General features: G+C 56.2%; 5 protein-coding genes across 5 annotated transcripts; 4 read left to right on the top strand and 1 right to left on the bottom strand.

Moving 5' to 3' along the window:
* Positions 1 to 1,251: 1,251 nt before the first annotated feature.
* Positions 1,252 to 2,444, top strand: LTHEOB_1819 (Asp3p: l-asparaginase ii; the record flags this gene model as incomplete). The annotated part of the gene is made up of 2 exons (XM_035510562.1): positions 1,252 to 1,844; positions 1,922 to 2,444. The coding sequence occupies 2 exons, from the start codon at positions 1,252 to 1,254 to the stop codon at positions 2,442 to 2,444; spliced, it is 1,116 nt and encodes a 371-aa protein (XP_035366329.1).
* A 484-nt stretch (positions 2,445 to 2,928) lies between these two features.
* LTHEOB_1818 (Glycoside hydrolase family 5) lies at positions 2,929 to 4,034 on the bottom strand (the record flags this gene model as incomplete). Its single annotated transcript, XM_035510561.1, has 3 exons — positions 2,929 to 3,012; positions 3,065 to 3,615; positions 3,665 to 4,034. 3 exons carry the CDS (start codon positions 4,032 to 4,034, stop codon positions 2,929 to 2,931), a joined length of 1,005 nt encoding a protein of 334 aa, XP_035366328.1.
* Positions 4,035 to 5,039: 1,005 nt separating this feature from the next.
* On the top strand, positions 5,040 to 7,900 carry LTHEOB_1817 (DNA excision repair protein ercc-4; the record flags this gene model as incomplete). The annotated part of the gene is made up of 2 exons (XM_035510560.1): positions 5,040 to 5,117; positions 5,171 to 7,900. The coding sequence occupies 2 exons, from the start codon at positions 5,040 to 5,042 to the stop codon at positions 7,898 to 7,900; spliced, it is 2,808 nt and encodes a 935-aa protein (XP_035366327.1).
* A 1,377-nt stretch (positions 7,901 to 9,277) lies between these two features.
* On the top strand, positions 9,278 to 11,369 carry LTHEOB_1816 (Actin associated WSP1 protein; the record flags this gene model as incomplete). Its single annotated transcript, XM_035510559.1, has 5 exons — positions 9,278 to 9,487; positions 9,566 to 10,071; positions 10,185 to 10,937; positions 11,095 to 11,285; positions 11,344 to 11,369. The coding sequence occupies 5 exons, from the start codon at positions 9,278 to 9,280 to the stop codon at positions 11,367 to 11,369; spliced, it is 1,686 nt and encodes a 561-aa protein (XP_035366326.1).
* Positions 11,370 to 15,803: 4,434 nt separating this feature from the next.
* Positions 15,804 to 17,695, top strand: LTHEOB_1815 (Histidine acid phosphatase; the record flags this gene model as incomplete). The annotated part of the gene is made up of 5 exons (XM_035510558.1): positions 15,804 to 15,951; positions 16,002 to 16,410; positions 16,463 to 16,725; positions 16,779 to 16,871; positions 16,926 to 17,695. The coding sequence occupies 5 exons, from the start codon at positions 15,804 to 15,806 to the stop codon at positions 17,693 to 17,695; spliced, it is 1,683 nt and encodes a 560-aa protein (XP_035366325.1).
* Between the last annotated feature and the right edge of the window lie 2,673 nt (positions 17,696 to 20,368).

The raw sequence follows: 20,368 nt of genomic DNA, 5'->3' as shown, positions 1-20,368 counted from the left end.
CGCGCAGTGGATTGCGGATCCGGAGGGGTAATGCCAACACCACGAAAACCGCTCACGATGTCCGTCCTCATCAAGGCTGCGTTTTAGTGCGTCTGAGCTTTTGCCTCTAGAGTGACTAGGACGGCTGACGGTCTCGCGACCTAGAGTTTCCGTTTGTCAACGCGTGCGTGGCTCTGGGTCGTTGGAGGTTGTGCCTGACGAGAGTAGTGTAGCTTTTCCGTCGTGTAAGTCTTGGGTCTGGAGATGCACATCAAATACCGCTTTTGGTCGGGTACCTTGCCTGTCTGCCGGGCTCCCGCTGATTGGCCGATCGGTCGGCAAAAGGCGGGAAAACGGCGGGTGCTGTTGATCCGGCGCGCGTCGGAGAATCTCCACGGAGCCGCCATTCCCTATCTCTGCTGTGGCCGACGCCCTAGCGTTCCTACTCACTTATCGCTGCTTTGCGTAAGCACAATTGAATGTCTCGTCCGACCTCGCTGCCTACTTTTGCTTCCCCCCCGCAGAGCACCAGGCCGGAATGAGGGTCGAGCGCGCTCCTTCGCTACTGGATGCGGAACATGGAGCGGTCACGATAAGGGCGTACGGATTCTATCAAGCAATTGCGTATAGCAACCATCGGTTTCGAGCGGGTACATGCATGGCGATTGCCGAGTTCCCCAAGCCACAGTCGTGGGCGAAGCCCCAGCGCTAGAAGAGATTCGTAAAGCCAAGAGAATCCAGTCTTCAGCAAAGTCTGGGTATGTCTGTTCCTACCATCGGGCTGCACTACCTACGCTCGGCCCTGCAGGTGCCAAGGCCGATCGTACCTTTGTTGGCCGGTGTAGACTGGACGTCTCCGCAAGGGTACCTGAGAAGACCCCACGCGTGCCCAGATGATAGCTACCCGCAGCTCTCGGCTCACTTCCGTGTTTTCTCCCCTCACTGCCGCCGTTCGACTCGGCGCCCATTGTGCCAATTCGATGACACAATGACAGACGGTAGGGCGCGCACCGTGCGCGGTTCACCAGCTCTCGGCATGGGGGCTACCGGGATGAGCTCTGATAGACACGGCCTGGGATCGGTGGGCTAGAGAGTCAGTTAACTGGAGGTAGAGCTCCTCTGTCTCTCGATATCCAGTATAAGTATCAGCGAGCAGAGCCGCCATTCTGCTCTTTTCCTTCTCCAGCTCCAGCTCTCTCCTCTCTCCTCCACCTACTTCTCCTCCCTCTGGTCAAGCAGAGCTCCTTTCTCCTCCCAAGTTCCTCCACCACCATGCTCTCCTCAACCTTTTCGGTGGCAGCCGCCGCCGCTGCCGCTCTCCTCCCCAGCACCATCAGCGCCACGCCCCTGGGCCTTCCCATCCTCCCGCGCGCCGAGCTCGAGCAGCCCAGCATCAACGCCTCGCTGCCCAACATCACCATCTTCGCGACGGGCGGCACCATCGCGTCGCAGGGCAGCTCGTCGGCGCAGACGGTGGGCTACCAGGTGGGGCTGGGCGTGCAGCAGCTGGTCGACGCCGTGCCCGAGGTGCTCAACATCTCGAACATCTACGGCCAGCAGATCGCCAACGTCGGCTCGCAGAACATCAACGCGACCGTGCTGCTGCAGCTGGCGCGCAACATTACTGCTGAGCTCGAGAAAGATGATGTGCAGGGTGTGGTTGTGACGCACGGTACCGATACGATGGAGGAGACGGCCTTCTTCCTCGACCTCGTCGTCAACAGCACTAAGCCCGTTGTCGTCGTCGGCGCCATGCGCCCCGCTACGGCCCTGAGCGCGGATGGCCCGCTGAACCTGTATCAGGCTGTTAGCCTGGCTGCGAGCGAGAAGGCGCAGGGTAGGGGTGTGATGATTGCGTTGAACGAGTGAGTGCTCTCCCCCTCCTCCCTCTATCCCTATACCCAAAAAAGGAGAAACACTAACACCCCCTCCCCCCTCCCAGCCGCATCGGCTCCGCCTTCTACACGCAAAAGAACAACGCCAACTCGCTCGACACCTTCTACGCCACCGAGCAAGGCCAGCTCGGCTTCTTCATCAACCAAGTCCCCTACTTCTACTACACGGCCGCCTCCATCCCCAACAAGCCGTTCTTCCCGCCCTCGCCCACCGCCACCACCCTCCCCACCGTCGCCGTCCTCTACACGCACCAGGACGACGTCGCCGCGATCGTGCCCGCCGCCGTCGCCGCCGGCGCCGAGGGCCTCGTCTTCGCTGGCTCCGGCGCCGGGTCTATTGATGATGCCGTCAAGGAGGCTGCCAGCGCCGCGTTCAACGCGTCGGGTGTGGCCATGGTCGCGAGCAGGCGCACGCCCGACGGCTTCGTGCCCAAGGAGGATGTCGAGGACTGGATGGTTGCGGCTGGGTTTTTGAACCCGCAGAAGAGCAGGATTTTGTTGCAGTTGGCGCTGGATGCGGGGTACAGCGTTGATGAGATTAGGGAGACGTTTGATGGGCTGCACCCGTAAGTTTTTGTTGCGCGCGCGGGGATTAAGAAGCGGAATATGATGAGTATGGATGTGTAATGTATTTTTTATGAGGGGGAGAGAGATGATGTAATGCATGTCTAGCTTATAGAGTGTCGAGCTGAAAATGCTCCGATGACCAAAAGTAGAGTAATGAAACGAAATATCCATCATTTACCTTCATGGGCTAAAGTGGAACATTGTCGTGTTTGGCTCAAGCGAGTCAATCTCATATCTTTGTAGCGGAAGTATCCGGTCTCGCAGATGGTGATGTGGAGTCTGATTCCTCGACTGCAGCAGAAGAGGTCACTGTGTATAGCTGGCCAAAAAGGAGTCACTGAAGCAATGAAGCTAGGATATTGAAACAAAAAGTTTTCCCCGTATATTTTTTTTTTAAAACATGAGCGAGAAGAGAGCTCGAAGAATATATACAACTGAAGCAATAAGCTGACCTGCAGAACACTGCTAGTACCCGTTCGAGATTCGTTTAAATGTAGCTGACGAGGGTGTCGAGGTAAGCGGTGTAAGCAGTACCGTCCGTGGGCTCGATGCTGTACATGTAGCTGCCCCACTTGAGGGCTGTTAGCACGACTGTCCAGACGACAGGGAATTGGACTACTAACCCAGGGACCGGCGGCCCACCACAGAGCACCCTCCCAGACATCGTTGTTCTCCTTCATGTAGTCGAGCATGCCGGTGACGGCCGTCTTGCACTGGTCGTTGTTGCCGCCGGCAAACTCGCCGAGGAGACCCTTCTTGTTGTTCTCCTTGAGCCAGTTGGTGGCGGCCTCGAGGCGCTCCTTGCCGATGGTGGTGCTGACGCAGGCCTCGTTGGTGCCGGAGCTGTCGCTGTCGAGGTACTGGTGCATCTGGTAGATGAGCTTGTCCTGGGGGTCCGTCAGGCTGCCCATCGAGTCGGCGTTGCCGCTCGACACCCAGCTCCAGGCACCGGTCCAGGAGTTGCCCTCTGCCGTGATGTACTGCGAGGTGGCGCCCGCGGCGCGGATGCCGTCGATGCCGGCCTGGTTCAGGCTGACGACGAGGTCCTGGTCCATGTCGTGGAACTCGTTGTTGATGTCGAAGATGACCTTGGTGTTGTTGGCGAACTCGGTCGCGACGTTGGTCCACCACGTCTTGAAGCCATCCTTGTCGCTGATGATGTTGCCGTTGAAGCCTGGGATGGGTCAGTATTGGCTGCAGAATTCGAGGGAGGGGAGGCATACGGCCATAGTTGTGGGGAACTATCATGGCATAGGCACCCTTGTTGGTGATGTAGTTGACCGTCTTCTTAAGGTCGGCAAGGTAGGTGGCGTCAAGGGAATCAGTCATGGAGCTGTGGGTAAGACGCTCCATCAGGATGTTGACACGGAAGGTGTTCATTCCCTTGTTAACGAAGGTATCAATGGTCGACAGAGTAGGCCAGACATAGTCGGTGTTCAGAGTTCCAGGCAGGTTACCCTCACCAAACTCAGGGCCAGACTCGTTGATGCCAAAGAAGGTGAAGGTAGAAGCACGCTTCTCCTGCTTGTTCTGCACCGGCGCAGCCAGTGCAAGGGAAGCCGAACCGGCGACGAGAAGAGTCGAAACACGCATGGTGAAAGGCTAAGAGAAACGAAGGAATTGGCAATTGCGAAGAAAAGAGTGTAGAGGCGGGGATGAGCAACTTGGCTTGAGGGGCAAAAAGCTTGGAAGGCTGGGCCATCTCTTATTTATACGGAAGTAGATAGATGAAGTCATGCTTTCTGGACTGACAGGCCTCGCTAAATTCAAGGAGTTGGCAAAAATGAGCTAAATGTCAGGCAAGCGTAGGGTTGCGGGCCGTCGGTGTTTCGACTTAGGCTTCCGTGTCGTGGACAAGGGGCACAACCCGGGTCACGGCACGCGTTCTGGACGTTAAGTGGACGCGCGCCGCCATTGGCGCTCTCTGCTACAATAGGTCGTACAGTCTCTCCACAGTACTGGCAGATATAGTACCGACAGCTGATTTCCCGGGGTAATGAACTGAGGGTTAGCTGAGGGGCCTATCTCGCGTATTGCGTGGCGCTCTTGGTTCATCAACTTAATCCGAGGTAAGCTTCGAGAACGATGGCAGAAACGGAGGGTGGACCGGCAGATGGCGAGAGGCGGTTTTCTCGGAGTCATGCGTTGGGCTGTGCTTAGCCAGCCGTCATCTCCGCGCGTCGCTCGGACAGGGGATCACGGCAGAATCGACATGTTTCGTCGAAACTTGAGCCTCTCAGAAACAGGAGGAAACAGGAGGATGAGATGGGCGCGCCGGCCGCTACTTGAAATTTCCGCAGGTAGCTCCTCCGCATAAGAGAGGCGTCTTAAGGCCCGCCATGGTCGATGGTGTACAAACAACGGGTCCGTTCGCGGGCGGTGGGCGGCACCAGGAACAGGGAGCCGGTAAAGGTGTGACGCCGACCCCACACGAGGCGCGAGTGCGTTTCAGAGGCGGTCGGCTGGAAGTGAGGTCGGCAGAGGTCGAAGGAGCGGGCCGGGCCCAGAAATGTCTGGGAACACGGGCCGCCAAAGTCTCGTGCCTGCGCGCGCGTTTCGACGCGACACCGATGTCATCGACCCTCCACTACGCGCCCGATGCCGCCCGGCGATGAGAAAGCCCCCGTGAAGCTCTCGCTGCCGCTGCAGTACCAGCAAGACATCTTCCAGGATCTGGTGCGTCTCAGATGAGCCCGCTGCTGCTCCCCGCTCCGTGCTGACGACTGCAGCGCAATGAGGACCAGCTCGTCGTCCTCGCCCGCGGCCTCGGTCTGCTGCGCATCGTGACCAACCTCCTCCACGCCTACGATGCCGCCGGAAACAACCTCGTCCTTCTCGTCGGCGCCGACGACCGCGAAAATGGCTGGATCGGCGAGTCGCTGGCTGAACATGCTGCTGTTAGCAACGCTCCCAAGGCCCGCGGCCTTAGCCTGGTCAACACCGACATGATGAGTGTGGGGACGCGCGAGAAGATGTATTCGCGCGGCGGCATCTTCAGTATAACCTCGCGCATTCTCATCGTGGATCTGCTCTCCGGTCTTCTCGACCCGGCCACCATCACTGGCTGCGTCGTGCTGCACGCCGATAAAGTTGTCGCGACATCGCTGGAAGCCTTCATCTTGCGCATCTATCGCCAGAAGAACAAGGCGGGCTTCTTGAAAGCTTTCTCCGACAACCCCGAGCCATTTGCTACCGGCTTTTCCCCGTTGGCTACCATGATGAGGAATCTGTTCCTGCGGAAGCCCTCTCTGTATCCGCGCTTCCATGTCTCTGTGGCGAAATCTCTGGAGGGCCGCCGGAAAGCTGAAGTCATTGAATTGGAGGTACCAATGACTGACAACATGGCCGCTATCCAACAAGCTGTTATGGAATGTGTCGAGGTGAGCATTGCTGAACTTCGAAAGAACAATTCTGGCTCTCTAGACATGGAGGACTGGACACTGGACAGCGCCTTGCACAGAAATTTCGATACCCAGATTCGACGTCAGCTGGATCCAGTATGGCACCGGACAAGCTTCCGCACACGTCAGATAGTGCGCGATCTTTCCCTACTGCGCCAAATCCTCCATGCCCTCTTGGCGTATGACGCTGTAGATTTCAACAAGTACTTAGACACCGTCATCGCCGCCTCGTCTCCGCCGCCCGGATCCAACCGGATGAATCAATCGCCCTGGCTCTTCCTCGATGCTGCTCATACCTTGTTTGAAACTGCAAAGCGACGTGTCTATGCCGGCAAGCTCACCGATACCAGCACGACCAACGCCTCCAGCGAGGTGCCGGATTCGCTCAGACCTGTTCTTGAGGAATTGCCAAAGTGGCGCATGCTTGCTGAGGTCTTGGAAGAAATTGAAAGGGATTTCTACTTCAACCCTGTTCCTCAGGACGACTCGAGCGGCGCTATTCTCATCATGTGCGGAGACAACAGCACTTGCCGACAGCTGCGTGAGTACCTGCAAACCATGCGTGTCAGACCGGATGAGCAAGATAACAACGACGAAAAACTGGAGGAGAGGGGTCCATCTGCTGCCTTCATGATGAGACGGAAGTTGCGGAACTATATCACTTGGAAAAGAGACTTTAACAGAGTCAGCGCTTCTCTCTTTGCGGAGAATAACAAAGTGATCAACAACGACACTCGCAGTGGTCAAGTCGGACCGGGAAGAGCACCTCCGAATAAGAGACGACGTGTCCGCGGTGGAGCGGCGGCTGGATCTGGCCCGTCTAGGACTGTGATGGGGGAGATGCAACAGAGCTTCAACCGCGATGCTCACATGCAGAGCCTTCTCGCCGACCTTCAGCCAACGGGGGAAGAGACGCAGCAGAAAGGCGAAATCGCAGCGGATCCTCTTGAAAACATGGAGGACTATTACGAGCTGTACGAGATGAAAGAGTTGATCGTAATTCATCCATACGATGGGGACATGGATGAACATGTCCTGGAAGAAATACGGCCACGTTACGTCATCATGTACGAGCCGGATGCTGCCTTTATCCGACGGGTAGAAGTCTACCGTAGCTCGCACACCGACCGCAACGTCAGGGTGTACTTCATGTACTACGGCGGGTCCGTTGAAGAGCAACGCTATCTCAGCGCTGTCAGACGTGAGAAGGATGCCTTCTCCAAGCTCATTCGTGAAAGAGGCAATATGGCCCTTGTCCTGGACAACAACAGCACGGCAGATCCGCAAGAGACTTTCCTTCGAACAGTGAACACTCGCATTGCCGGCGGTGGTCGTCTAGCCGCCACGGCAGCTCCCCCACGGGTAGTCGTGGATTTACGCGAGTTCCGATCATCTCTCCCGTCTCTGTGTCACGGTCGAAACATGGTCGTTGTGCCGTGTATGCTGACGGTCGGCGACTATGTGCTCACGCCCAACATCTGCATCGAGCGCAAGAGTGTCAGCGACTTGATTTCGTCGTTCAACAACGGTCGCTTGTACAATCAAGCTGAGACCATGCTCCAGCACTACAAGAACCCCATGCTGCTCATTGAGTTTGATCAGAACAAATCATTCACGCTCGAACCATTTGCCGACCTGAGCCAGTCGGCTGCCGCTGCCGCAATGGCCGCCCCCGATCTCCAGGCTAAGATTGTCATGCTGACAATTGCATTCCCCCGGTTGCGCATAATCTGGTCCAGCTCACCGTATCAGACGGCTGAGATCTTTGAGGAGTTGAAGAAGCAACAGGATGAGCCAGACCCCATCAAGGCGGTGCAGATTGGGCTCGAAGAAGGTGAAGACGCTGAGAGTAAGACATTCAATCAAGTGCCCCAGGATATGTTGCGTGCTGTGCCGGGCATCATGGGAGATGAAAAGAGACTCCAACGGATTACTTTCAACGTGGGTAGTGTTTTCGAGCTGGCGAACATGACGGAGGAGGCGCTGAATGAGCTTTGTGGTAAAGAGGCAGGAAGGCAGATTTTCAGGTTCTTCAATCGTGATATAGTTGATGACTAGCCTAATCAGAGTTCTGGGCACGAGCAGCACCCGAGAATTAATTACAAACCCGGGTCTAGCACAGGTAATGGTGGTGCCTTCCTGTTGAGCGGCAAGGACTTTCAGGAAATGTTGTCGAGTCAGACTCTTTAGCAAGCAATGCTAAAATGACTCGCCAGGATGTTAGATTCCCCGGGAGTGGAAGCTCCGAAATCCCCCAGCTCCATGATCATCTGTATGAGAACTGCGTCACCACGCTCCAGCCCTTCACTATACGCAAACTACTTTGTCCCAAATCTTATTTGCTCGCCCTGGATAAAACACTCTCTCATCCATTCAACGCATGATGAGCGGTACGCGCGGCCTCCCATATAAGCCTACATTGCGATGGCTACCAGGAAAGAAGCCAACGATCTTTTTCACAAACTTCACGCCGGATGTCCGCGTAAGCATAGGCGCAAAACAAATCATCGCTGACCCGTCGCACCCGCGCCATTACTTTTTGAAGCGCAAGTATGAAGCAAGGGACCCAAAGAGCCTCTGGCTGGCACCCATGGTGACGTTGGGCACCTCGCCCAAGCGAACAGTCAGGACTTGGTGCACACGCAGGCTGCGGGCAGCTCTCAAGGAAGAATTCGCGGCACGAGGGCTGAACGAACTGGGCCAGAGGATGCGGGATGGCAAGGCAATCGAAGGCCCTGCGGTTGTTTGGGGTACGCTGGTCATGCAAGTGACGCAGAAAATGATCACGGCAAAGTATGAGCAGGTACGCGAGGAGGCCGGTTGGACGGCGGATGCGCTGTTGGCGGCGTTCAGGCCGACGGGGAACTCGCGGCCGCCGCCCAAGGCCGCAGGCGGCAGGTTTCCACACGACTTTCCCAAAGATCGCGGCACAGCAGGCAAAGCTAGACCCCGCCAGCACAGCAATAATAGCGGATCGTCAGGAGCTGCAGCGGCCCGTCCTAGACGCTAGGTGGCGTCACAGATGGTGTTCAGAGAGCTTGGGAGCGCTTGGCGGGAAGGGGCTTAGTCACAACAGGGAAGCGCGGGTAACGAGCAGGGCAGAGCAGACGGGCCACTTGACTACTTCGCAACCACCACAACTGTTGCGAGGCTGTGCTGAGGCCGCGCACGACACCACGCCGCCGTTCGCCGCCCAAGCTGCACCCGGACGCGGCCCGCCGTATTCATACTGCTTAAAGCCCGCGCACCACCCTGGATCCTCGGGCGCTCGCGGATAATTCGCGAGAGACGGCTTGCACTGGCCCCTCTCTCCTGCTTATGACGCACGCCTGAAATTGCAGCAACCCGTTCGCCGCTGCCCAACCACACCCTTCCATGTGTACAAGTCGCGCGACCGCGACCCTCTAAGACCGACCGACCGCCCACCTATCCAACATGCCTACAATATTGTCCGACGACGACAAGCAAACGGTCAAGCGGACCGTGCCGAAAGGCTCCAACAAGATCCATGCCGTCGCCGTCGCAAAGCTCTACATCGCTTACCCCAACCGCCACAAATGGACCTACACGGGCCTGCAGGGCGCTGCCGTGCTCGCCAACGACCTCGTAGGAAACACGTTCTGGATCAAGCTGGTTGACATCTCGGTAAGTTGCAGCCTTAGCGCGGCAAGCCCGGGGGTATTTCAGGGAGAGGAGGTGAGCCCTTACTAACTGGTTGCACAGCCCTTGAACCGCGGCGTCATCTGGGACCAGGAGATTTACGACACCTTCTCGTACAACCAGGATCGCACTTTCTTCCACACCTTCGAGCTCGAGCAATGCCTTGCCGGTCTGTCGTTCGCTGACGAGAAGGAGGCGAAGCAGTTCAAGAAGAAGATAGACGAGCGGGAGAAGAATGCACACAAGAACACGAGGAATAAGCCATTTGGTATGGCGGCTGGGACTTCCAATGGCGCGACAACGAACGGTGGAGGCCACTCGCATGGGTTGCTAGGCAGCATCACCGGCAGTCTTTTCGGCCACAAGCATTCGTCGCACCAGCAACAGGAGAACCATTCGATTATTCCGCCCAAGAACTTGGCTTCACCCGCAAGCTCAAGCCCGAACCAGAGCGGCAGGAGCTCGGCTATCGACACCGCAGATCCCTCAATGCAGCCGGTGCTTCAGGAACTCCTGCAAATGGGTATCACGGAGGACCAAATCGAAGAAAATGCCGACTTCATCAGGATGTACATTGACCAGAAGAAGGCCAGCGAGGCTGCCAATGAATCTAAATCGAGAGCGCCGCCGCCGCCACCACCTGGCGCACCTCCCATCAGCAGGCTCAGCCCTCAGAACACAGGCAGCACTTCAACATCCCGGCGTGGACCACCTCCGGCACCACCGCCAGCTCGCAGAAAGGGCGGTGCACCCCCGCCTCAACCGACATCACCTGCCAGGGACCCATCACCACCACAACCAAGATTCAGAGCGCCGCCACCGCTTGCCGATGCTGGAAAATTCGCGAACCAGGCTCCTCCTCCACCGGCAAGAGCGCGGGCTTCCTCGAATACTGCGCATCCAGGCCCCCCACCGCCGCCGAGAAGGACAGAGGAAGACTCGGGGCACAAGTTTGGCGTCCCGCCTCCTTTCGCTGGACAGCGCGCTGTATCCAGTCCAGTCCCACCCCCTCCGCCCGCTCGTGGCCCTGTTCCTCCGCCACCGCCTGCACGCGACGCCACTCCGGCTGGGCTGCCGCCTCCCCCGCCTGCACGGGCTGTGCCTACTCCGGCTGCTCCCCCTCCACCGCTTCCACCCAAGACCCCAGTAGCTCCACCATCGCCCGCTGCCGTTCCTCCGCCCCCGCCTCCACCTCCAGCTTCGTCTGGGCCCCCCGCTCCTCCTCCACCTCCTCCGTCCGCCTCACGCCCCGTTCCTGTTCCGCCGGCAAGCCCCGCACCACCTCCGCCACCTCCACCGGCTGGCGGTGCTCCTCCGCCGCCACCACTTCCTTCAAGCCCGTCCCCCGCGGCTGCGCCTCCACCGCCGCCGCCTCCACCACCCGCTCCAAGCGGAGGAGCTCCCCCACCACCTCCTCCTCCGCCTCCTCCACCAGGTGCGGCTGGTGGCCCCCCTGCGCCACCGCCACCGCCTCCTCCACCAGGCGCCGCCGGTGGTCCTCCTGCACCACCCCCACCACCGCCCGGAGGTGCACCCGCGCCAAAGATGGCCATGCCAGCCGGTGGCGGCGGCAGAGACGATCTCCTGGCCAGTATTCGCGGTGGAGCCAAGCTTAAGAAGGTTTCCGACACCGAGAAGAACGACCGAAGTGGAGCATCAGTGCCCGGTAGCAGCACTGCGCCTCCTCCGTCATCCTCTGGTGGCGGCGGTGGAGCTGATGGCGGATTGGCGGGTGCATTGGCTAGTGCTCTTGCGGCGAGGAAGAGCAAGGTCAGCCACAGTGGTAAGTTTACTATGCTTTCGTGCAATAGATTAGAAGTCATGCTAACAGGAAATTACAGATGATGAGGATGACGACGATTGGTGAGCGCATCGCTACACGATGTACTACAAGGAAGCACCCCGACAAACGTCGCCTGAATAGCGCCAAGAAGAGCTGCTCGCGTGAAAAGATTTCAGGGAAGCAGTGGAAAAGTAGGGGGAATGGTAGAGTAGACCACCAAGCTCCAGCACCAAGAATAGAGCTTTTCAGGTCAGGGTTCGTGTTCGTGTGCAAAAGGATACCCGCACGCATCAAGGACGGATGGGAACCAGTTCAAAACCGAGGTTTGGATCACCGCACGGTGGAGCCTCATACTAGATGGTTTGGTCTCATCGGGCTTTCTGGGGACTTTCTGGGTGCCGGGTATTGGAAGGGAATACCCCCATTTTTGTGCGTTTGATGTGTTCTTTTTTTTATTTTCTTTTCAGGATGAGGGTCTGGGGTAGAATTGTTAACACAGAATATTGAAAAAATGATAATATTAGCGCCCAACGTTGGAACAAACTTTGGAATTTCGTCCTGACTAACTTCGGTTGCTTCAGGAGCCTACTTTTTTTTTTTTTGATCCCACTACCCCAGGTTTGACTCGTGCGAAATGCGGCGTCAATTCGTTACTTTTGCTATCAAACTACAGAGGGGTGGTATAAACAAAGGGTGGCTTTCGTTTGTTGTTCGCTCACATCATGGATTGTTGAAGTTATCATCCGGATGTGATGGTGACAGGAATTATACATCATCGTCCGGACAATAGCTCACATATGTTGCTCCTCACAAGAAAATTGCTGAGAGCATAATCGACCTATGACCAAGGGCCAGGCTCTTCTTTTCCGCGCTTGCCTTCGACTACAACACCTCTCTCTGTAGTCGAAGGGAGGTCAAGCAAAACTCACTTCAGTCTTCACCACAACTAAAAAAATCCCACCTTCTCCCCCTTTGTTCCCCAGCAGCCATCACTATCCCTTTTTTTTCCGTCCGTCTCCGACGGAACCACCACCACCACCCCTATGTTACACATACGCATACTTCCGAATGAAAGCATGCAGCTCCGCAAACGAATCCACCGACACGCGCCGCATGTACTCGTCCCCATCATCGCCAGCCACCCCATCTCCTCCCTGATTTTCCTCTTCTCCTTCTTCACTGCCGCTGCCGCTTCCTTGTCGTTGCTGCCCTTCAAGGCGCTGCCGCTGCGCCACCTCCACCACCGTCCGCACCAGCCAGCATATCTCGTCCGCGTGGCGGATAAACGTGTTTTTCTCATTGCTGCTGCCATTGCTGCTTACCGCATCGACGGCGGCGTTCGAGTGATGAGACGCCGCCTGCTGCTGCTGCTGCCAGAGCTTCTCCCAACGGTCGGTGGCGTGGAGGATGGCGGTGTAGGCGGAAGAAGTGGCGGCATTGTCGCCGAGCGGGGAGGTGCGGGTGGTGTGGGTGAGGGATTGGAGGGCCGATATCGCGACGTGCAGGTCGAAAGGGCGCCAGTGTTGAGGAGAAGAAGAAGAAGGAGGCGATACGGAGGATGAGGAGGAGGCGGGAGGATTGTCGTCGGCTGCGAGGAGGGCGTTGACGACGGACATCGGGGACCGTGGCGGTGGCGATGAGGATGATGATAATGCCTGCTGCAGCAGGTACAGCCGCTCGAACTCGGCCGCGTCCTTTGCGTCCCAGAGGTCTTCGGCGCAGGGCAGGTCGCACAGCATCTCGGACAGGCAGAGCTGCGGCGGGTGGGCGAAGAAGAGGCAGAGGTGGTTGTCGGTCATGAAGGCGTAGGTGGCTAGGCTGTGCACAAAAGGTGTGAGTGTTATATTCGCTTTCCACGGTCCGCTGCTGTTCATCCCCTGAATACATGACCTAGTTTAATGTATGAAGAATAAGGTAGGGGAGCTCACCGCACTCGCATCTCATCCGCAACGAAGACCTGCCAGGCGTCTTCTGGCCGTCCCTCCGCCGCTCCCCATTCCTGCCGTCGCCGTCGCCGGCTCGCCAGCAGCCCCTTTTCCCGCAGCTTAGCCACGAACAGCGGATGCCTTCGAGCCTTCAGCCTGCGCCTCGCCGCGCCGTCGCTCATGCCGCTCTGCAGCACGTTGATGATCAGCGCCGCCTGCAGCGTCTGGAGGTCCTCTTCCTCCTCGTCCCGGCCACCGACACCGTCATAATCGTCGTCATCACGCGCAAACAGCCCCTGGCCATACACAAAGGCCTCGGCAACACTCACGAACCGGCGCGCCGCCAGCGCAGCGTCCGTCGGCGTGCAAAACACGGCGCCGGCGACGACGACGGCGAGCAGCAGCGGCGTCGACGATAATCTCACGTCATCGACGCGGAAGCTGGGGCGGTGCAGGATCGGTATCTCCGGGTGGCAGCGGTGGAAGTAGGACCACAGGAAGTGCTTGGCGTTGGCGGCGGTGAAGACGGTTTGGGCGAGGGCGGGGTCGAAGAAGATTGGGGACTTGGTTCTGATGTTGGGGTTGGTGAGGACGATGTGGTCGTGCGTGGCTTGCAGGTGCTGGCGGATCTCGTCCATGCGCGCGGTGAGGGAGGCCATGATGGTGATGGTGGCCGGGTCGTCGTCGAGGCCGAGCCCGGCGTAGAGACCGTGGTCGGAGTTGATGTGGTCTTCGATGTTGCCGATGGTGGTGGGGATGGACGATTGGTGGTCTTGGAAGTCGGCGATGGTGTCCCAGATGGAGGGGGTGTAGAAGTTACTTGCGGGAGCTGTCGGTGGTCGCGGAGCTGTGGCGCGGATGGTGTGGTGGCAGTGCGTGACTTCTTCGTTGGTGGTGTAGCTGGCGTCTTGCACGAAGGCGTCGACGGTCGTCTCTTTTGAGGTGTCGGTAAAGCTGAGGAGGAAGGGCGCTTTGCAGATGAGCCCTGCGGCATTGCCCTCGCCGTTCTCACCAGCAAGAAGTCGACGACGCTCATACGTGCAGGTTTTGCTCTGAGCAACGCAGCGCGAGCATGATGGGATCAGTGCGTCGCAGGATAGTTTGCCTTGCGAACACCTATCGCACGCCCGGACTTTTCGGCCGCGTTTTGCTTCGGGTGGAGGAGGTGCATTGGACTTTTCTGCGCAGGCTTTAGCATGCCGTCGGGCGACCTCGCTGTGCAAGTCTCGAGATCAGCCATGAGTAGAGGATGTGTGAGGGGCGTGTACGCACACTTTGGCGAATGAGCGGTTGCAGTAGGGACAGCGGGAAGACTTCTCATTTGAGTCTAGGGCCTGTGAGTGAGCTTGCGGGTCAAGATATAATGGTATTCTTACGTGTCACCTCGTGCCGGCGTAGATGGCTGCTTCGATGGTACGATTTACCGCACGTGGAGCATTGATACAGCCTTGCCTGCGTATCATTTTGCTGTGCTGCTGACATGACGGCTTAGCTAAGGCGGGGAATAAAAAAACCGAATCCAGTAAGTCGAATTACAAATGGTAGTGCATGGAGGAAGAAGGGTAGGTTTTCTCCAGCCAGCCATGGGTTAAGCCGAAAACGGAATGGCGTCGGTAGGTTTGTTCCGATCGCCCTCACAACGAGACGCTATGAAGTAGGTTTGACCCGACTACGAGACTGACCGATGCATCAATACTTGTACTGGTGATACTTTCTCTATGGCATCTTCCATCGCCACAGAAGGAATTGTAAGCTACTGGTACAGTTACCGTTATTAGCGCAGTGACAGACTTCGCCTTGTGTCGGTGAGAGAGGGAGCATTAGATGCGGTGTTAACATCATGCAGAAATCCAGTGCCGGCCAGGTTTACTGTCTGCGGCTCGCCGGAAGGATGTTCCCGCGCACGGTGGGACGGATGCTGTTCGCAGTGGGGTATTCGGTTGTGCAAGAGTGATGTCTGATCAAGCACGAGGTCTAGACTTGTTTAGGAGCTTAGCTCGGGATATTAGACTCAGTGCCGATGGCACTTGGACCTTTTTGTTGATAGCGAATGAGGTGGTGCGGTGAATGAAGGGATACGAGCCATCAAGGTGTTGGAGCGAAGCAAGAGCGAGGGAATGTGGGGGGATTTATGTCGCTGCCGCAAATGAGCGGAGATTGACGCGAACATTAGGCTACGACTAAAAGTGTAACATCGGCGTTTGCGGCCACGGCCGAGGCGAAGCTTGCCGAAGGCTTAACGATGCTTGCTTCCCCACCGCAACTTCCCCGCAACAGCATGCAGCCACGCACTCGCTCATACGTCGAAATGAATTGCCTCTTAAGCCACTTAATCCGTCACCGTTACACCTGCCAATTACTCCAGAGTGCGCCCGAGACATGCGGAAAAGCGGATGCAGTTCAACGGCACAGCATCATCATATATGTGCCAAGCCACCTTCCGCTATACCCCTGCTCTAGCCTAATTCCTGGTCGGTGACGCTACCCCTGCAATCGCAAGCGTCAAAGGTGGTGCGTGGGGCGGAAGTTTAGTACAAAAACTACGGCTCTGCTGCGGGGACCCTTCAACTAATCTTCCCGCTCAGTCACAACAATGATCGGTAAACATTTGGCCCTCGCTCTCTCAGCGGCCGGTCTTTGCGCTGAAGCTGTTGTTATCGATCGCAGGCAAACCAATGCCGCGTCTTCGTCAGCCACCAGCGTTCCCGACTATTTCCAATCAACACTCCACCAATATGAAGGTAAGTTGGATTTCTGGACCAAGAGAGAAGCCAAATCGCTCACCCTCAAGGCCCTACCGCTACCGGCGAGGCTCCCTTCCTTGCCGAGACCAATGCTGCTCCGTTCTCCGGTGTCTCGTACATTGCACCCCAGCCGCTTGAGACACAGCAACCTATCCTTGGGAATACGGAGAAAAAGAACATCTTCCAGCTGATGGGGCATTTGACCCCCTACACTCCTAATCCGGATGGTTTCGGGGTCGACGAATATCCTCTCCCGCCTGGTACCAACATTACCCAGCTTCACATGCTCCACAGGCATGGCGAGAGATACCCCACTTCAACCGACGGTTCAATCACTCTAGCCGAGAAGATTGTCAATGCGTCGGGCACATTCAATGCCACTGACGACCTGGCTTTCCTAAACGGCTGGACGAACAAGCTGGGTGCCGAAATTTTGGTGCCTGTGGGGAAGCAACAGTAAATCTAGCATCCAACCAATTCTTGTCAAGCATGCGCTAATTGTTTCAAGCTTGTTCGACTCTGGCGTTACCCACTACTACAGTTACGGCCACTTGTACCCCAACAACGGTAGCAAGATCATCGCCCGTACTACTACCCAGAACCGCATGATTGAATCCGCCGAGTACTTTCTCGCGGGGTTCTTTGGTCTTGGGTGGACCAATAATGCTACGCTCGAGTTGATCATTGAGCAACAGAACTTCAACAACAGCCTTGCTGGCTATTACCAGTGCAATAACTCCAACGCTGCTGTCAGCGAAGGCGGTAAAAACGGTACGTTCTAGACCCTGAAAGCTGTCACGATTCTCGTTTCTGACGAATGGTAGCAACATTGGAATGGGCGTCCATCTACCTTGCCAACGCCACCGAGAGAATCCAAGAGAAGATCTCTGGTTTCAACTGGACCATTTCAGACTCGTGTAAGTGTCCCTTTATACAAAAAAAAAAAACTTGACACTGACACCCCCTACCAGACTACGCCCAATCCCTCTGCTCCTACGAGACCGTCGCTCTCGGCTTCTCGCACTTCTGCGGCCTGTTCACCTACGACGAATGGCTCGGCTACGAATACAGCATCGACCTCAGCTTCGCCGGCGGCTACGGCTACCAATCACCCACCGGCCGCGCCGTCGGCATCGGCTACGTCGCCGAGGTACTCGCGCGGCTCAACCACCACCTGATCGACGTGCCGACGGCCCAGGTCAACGTCACGCTCGACAACAGCACCGCGACGTTCCCGCTCGACCAGGCGCTCAACTTCGACTTCAGCCACGACACAAACATCATGTCCATCCTGACGGCCTTTGGCCTGAAGCAATTCGCTCCTTTCATGCCGGCCACCGAGTACGTCGCCGACCGGCCCCTCATCGTCTCGCACATGGAGCCGTTCGCCGCGCGCCTCGACATCGAGGTCGTGCAGGCGCCGCATCCGGTGCTGCCGAAGCGCCCTACTGCTGCCGGTGGCAGTGATGCATACTATAACAGCACCGGCGGACCCACCAAGTACATCCACTTCGTCCTCAACCAGCGCACCGTCCCGCTCCACGCGAGTTTTCCCGAGTGCGAGGTCAGAGACGATGGCTGGTGCGCGCTCGACACGTTCATGCAGGTGCAGCAGACGAAGGTGGACGAGGCGCAGTACGAGTGGAGTTGTTGGGGCGACTATCCCCCCGTGCCGTATGGGACCGTGACGGATGGCGTGCCGGTTGCGGGACCGGGCGCGGGGGCTGGGGGTGAGCTGTGAGGAGGCAGGCGCGCGTGAGGGTGTCGGGTGGTTGGTTTGCTGGGTGGGTGGGAGGGGGGTTGTTGGTGAGGCGCGCGTGATGGGGTGGATGGTGGTGGTGGGAGATGCTTGTATTTAAGAGCGATGTGACTGTCGTCTTCTTTGCTTATTTAATGCAATGGGTGCGGTGCCAACCACTTGTTTTAAGAAAGCGAGAGATAAGCTAGAACTGGCGTGTTTCTGCCTTGCTGCACTACCTTCTTACATTTATAATGCCGTTTGGGAAGCTAACGGTCGTCCACCATTTGTTTGTCTTGATGAACAACTGCATTTGACACATCACTTGGTCAGCGTCATCATACATACGTGCTGGTTCTATCCTCTCACACTTGGTATGACGAAAAGCACTCGAGGTATAAACTATGAGGGTTAATACAGAGCCAACGACAGCCAAGTGCTGTTGCTTATGTGAAAGCGGCGCTAAAGCGCCCACTGCTCTGCTGCCGATGTACCTAACAGATTGTTTCATTGAGCCTTTTAAACGATCCTCAGGTATAGAGTGAGGCGTCTGGGCGGTGCGTGCCATACGCCGTGCGGGAAGGCACGGCAAATGACTTCGCCGGAAGCTGCACGCGCTAATGCTAGACTTGCTGCTTTGCGGTGGGGTTAAAAGTGGTGCTCTGCTGGCTCTTCAAGCGTCTTCTCTAAGAACCATGAGCTCTTACTGAGATGCCAATTGATCCAAGAACCATACTTTCTGTGCCTTGACAGGTTGATGCTTCCACACTTGACTTGTTCCCTTCTTTGCCTTTCTTTGGGGCGGAAAGGCTATGAGTTTGATCTTATGAGCTGACATTTTATTTTCTGAGTTGGATAGGAATGTTGCTGGTGGACAACAGTTGAGAAAAATGCTGAATGAACGCATGACCCAGTGATGTTGTTATCTACGCCATTGCTGCATACACTGAGGTATGTGGCTAGGGCTAATTGACAGGGCTTCGGCAGAACGAACAAACGCGAAAGTGACCAACGTGATCATTGATGTTTCTTGTCACAGATCACCAGAGTGTCAGTGTCTTTCTAGCTTTTTGCGTGCTATGGCTCTCTTTTATAAACTCGCCAGCATTGTCATAAGTTAGGCAACGAGTATACCCACGGTGAGTGCGTCACAAGGCCATCCCTAGCGCCACGCTCCTTCCTCATAGGGCCTCGCCAGCTCCGATAACGGTCTACGGGAAAGTCCATTGTCATGTCGCCAAGAGCGCAAAGTGGTTGTGGTCGTCGCCCAATAGCCTTAAACTGGCCAATGAAGAGTGCAGATCTAACGCCGCGAGGATGTGACTTCTTAAAACCACCACCAATTTCTTTCCATGAGAAGAAACGGGGGAATAAGGGCACCTGTGCCTTGGAGATCTCAAAATAAGCAGGGCAAAATATTCTTTTATGGGTTTTCGACCACCAAATTTGTCCTACTGTTGATGTGAAGAGACGATCGAGTTAGCTGGCTTGTGGTTTCCTCATTGAAAATTGAAATGATGTGTCGGGAAAAGTTTGGGACAGTTTGATTCATCACCCAACCGGAATTCTGACATCTAGTATCAGGTGTTTGAACAACTGACGAAGCCAACACTTCGAAGAGCTTTAGCAGATATACTGGCCTATTCGTGAAAGATGCATATCAGAAGTTAGTGACATCTGAGTTCTTGATCACGTCTCAGCTCTTCGAGGGTCTCAGAATGCTCGCCAGCAAATGGGTTGCGAAGGCATCGGTATAATATCTGCTTATTGGTTGAACACATTTGTGGATCGGAGACAATGCATACAGTGAATATGTGAGAAGTTAACTTGTATGTTCTCTAGATGGGTGCAAATGAGCGGTCATTCTCAACCCTTCAGAATAGTAACTAGCTATTGACGAATTGTGCAAGTGCATTACTTCTACCATTTAGTCCTTGACGGTTCCCCTATGGGAGTTGGTGTCGTATCATACGACAATGACTATTTTTCCTCCGTGACGCGCGGCCGTTCAGCTTCATTCATCACTGCCTTCCATTTTCTCGCAATTTCATCTCGCGTTCACTCGCCAAGGACTCTATTTCTGGTGTGTTGTTTCGTGTTTCAAGAAATGCGGTAGCAGTACAGGATAGACCATTTAAGAAGAAAAATGAGGAGATCGCACCAGCCTATTAAACAGGTGCACCGGGAGTTCTTCAGCATACCTAAACCATTAATTCCTATCGTCCAAGCTTATACACATGCCAATCCCAGGCCATTTTGATGTTCGAGGAGCAGGCTCGCCTAAGCCTTTCCGCCCCCAATCCCGCCCCGCCTCAGCCACCACCGCCGTTCCTGTTTCGCTTCTCTCAAGCAAGTCTCCTTAATCTACTTCCTAGCGTAGGATTCCGCTTACGCGTCTGTTGCACAAGTTGCCTCATCGGGTATGCCACGATGCCGGGGCTGCGCTACGAGGCGTTTTGTTCCCACTTGACGTCACGCCATGTTTTACAGCTTTCCAAATCTCCAATTGGCCTGCGGGATGGCATTCGCAAGTCCGCCCAGATCGGCTATCTCCGGTCCGGCGATCTAGCCTACTGAAGCTACAGTCTATCTTTTTTTAGCCCCCTGTTTTGGGCAGGACAACAACACCGTGCAGGGGTGGATCCGGATAGGACCACCCTTCCGTAGGATTCTGAA

This window comes from Lasiodiplodia theobromae (genome assembly GCF_012971845.1).
Source record: "Lasiodiplodia theobromae strain AM2As chromosome Unknown scaffold_4, whole genome shotgun sequence".
Lineage (NCBI taxonomy): Eukaryota > Fungi > Ascomycota > Dothideomycetes > Botryosphaeriales > Botryosphaeriaceae > Lasiodiplodia > Lasiodiplodia theobromae.
This window is presented reverse-complemented; position numbering and strand designations above follow the sequence as displayed.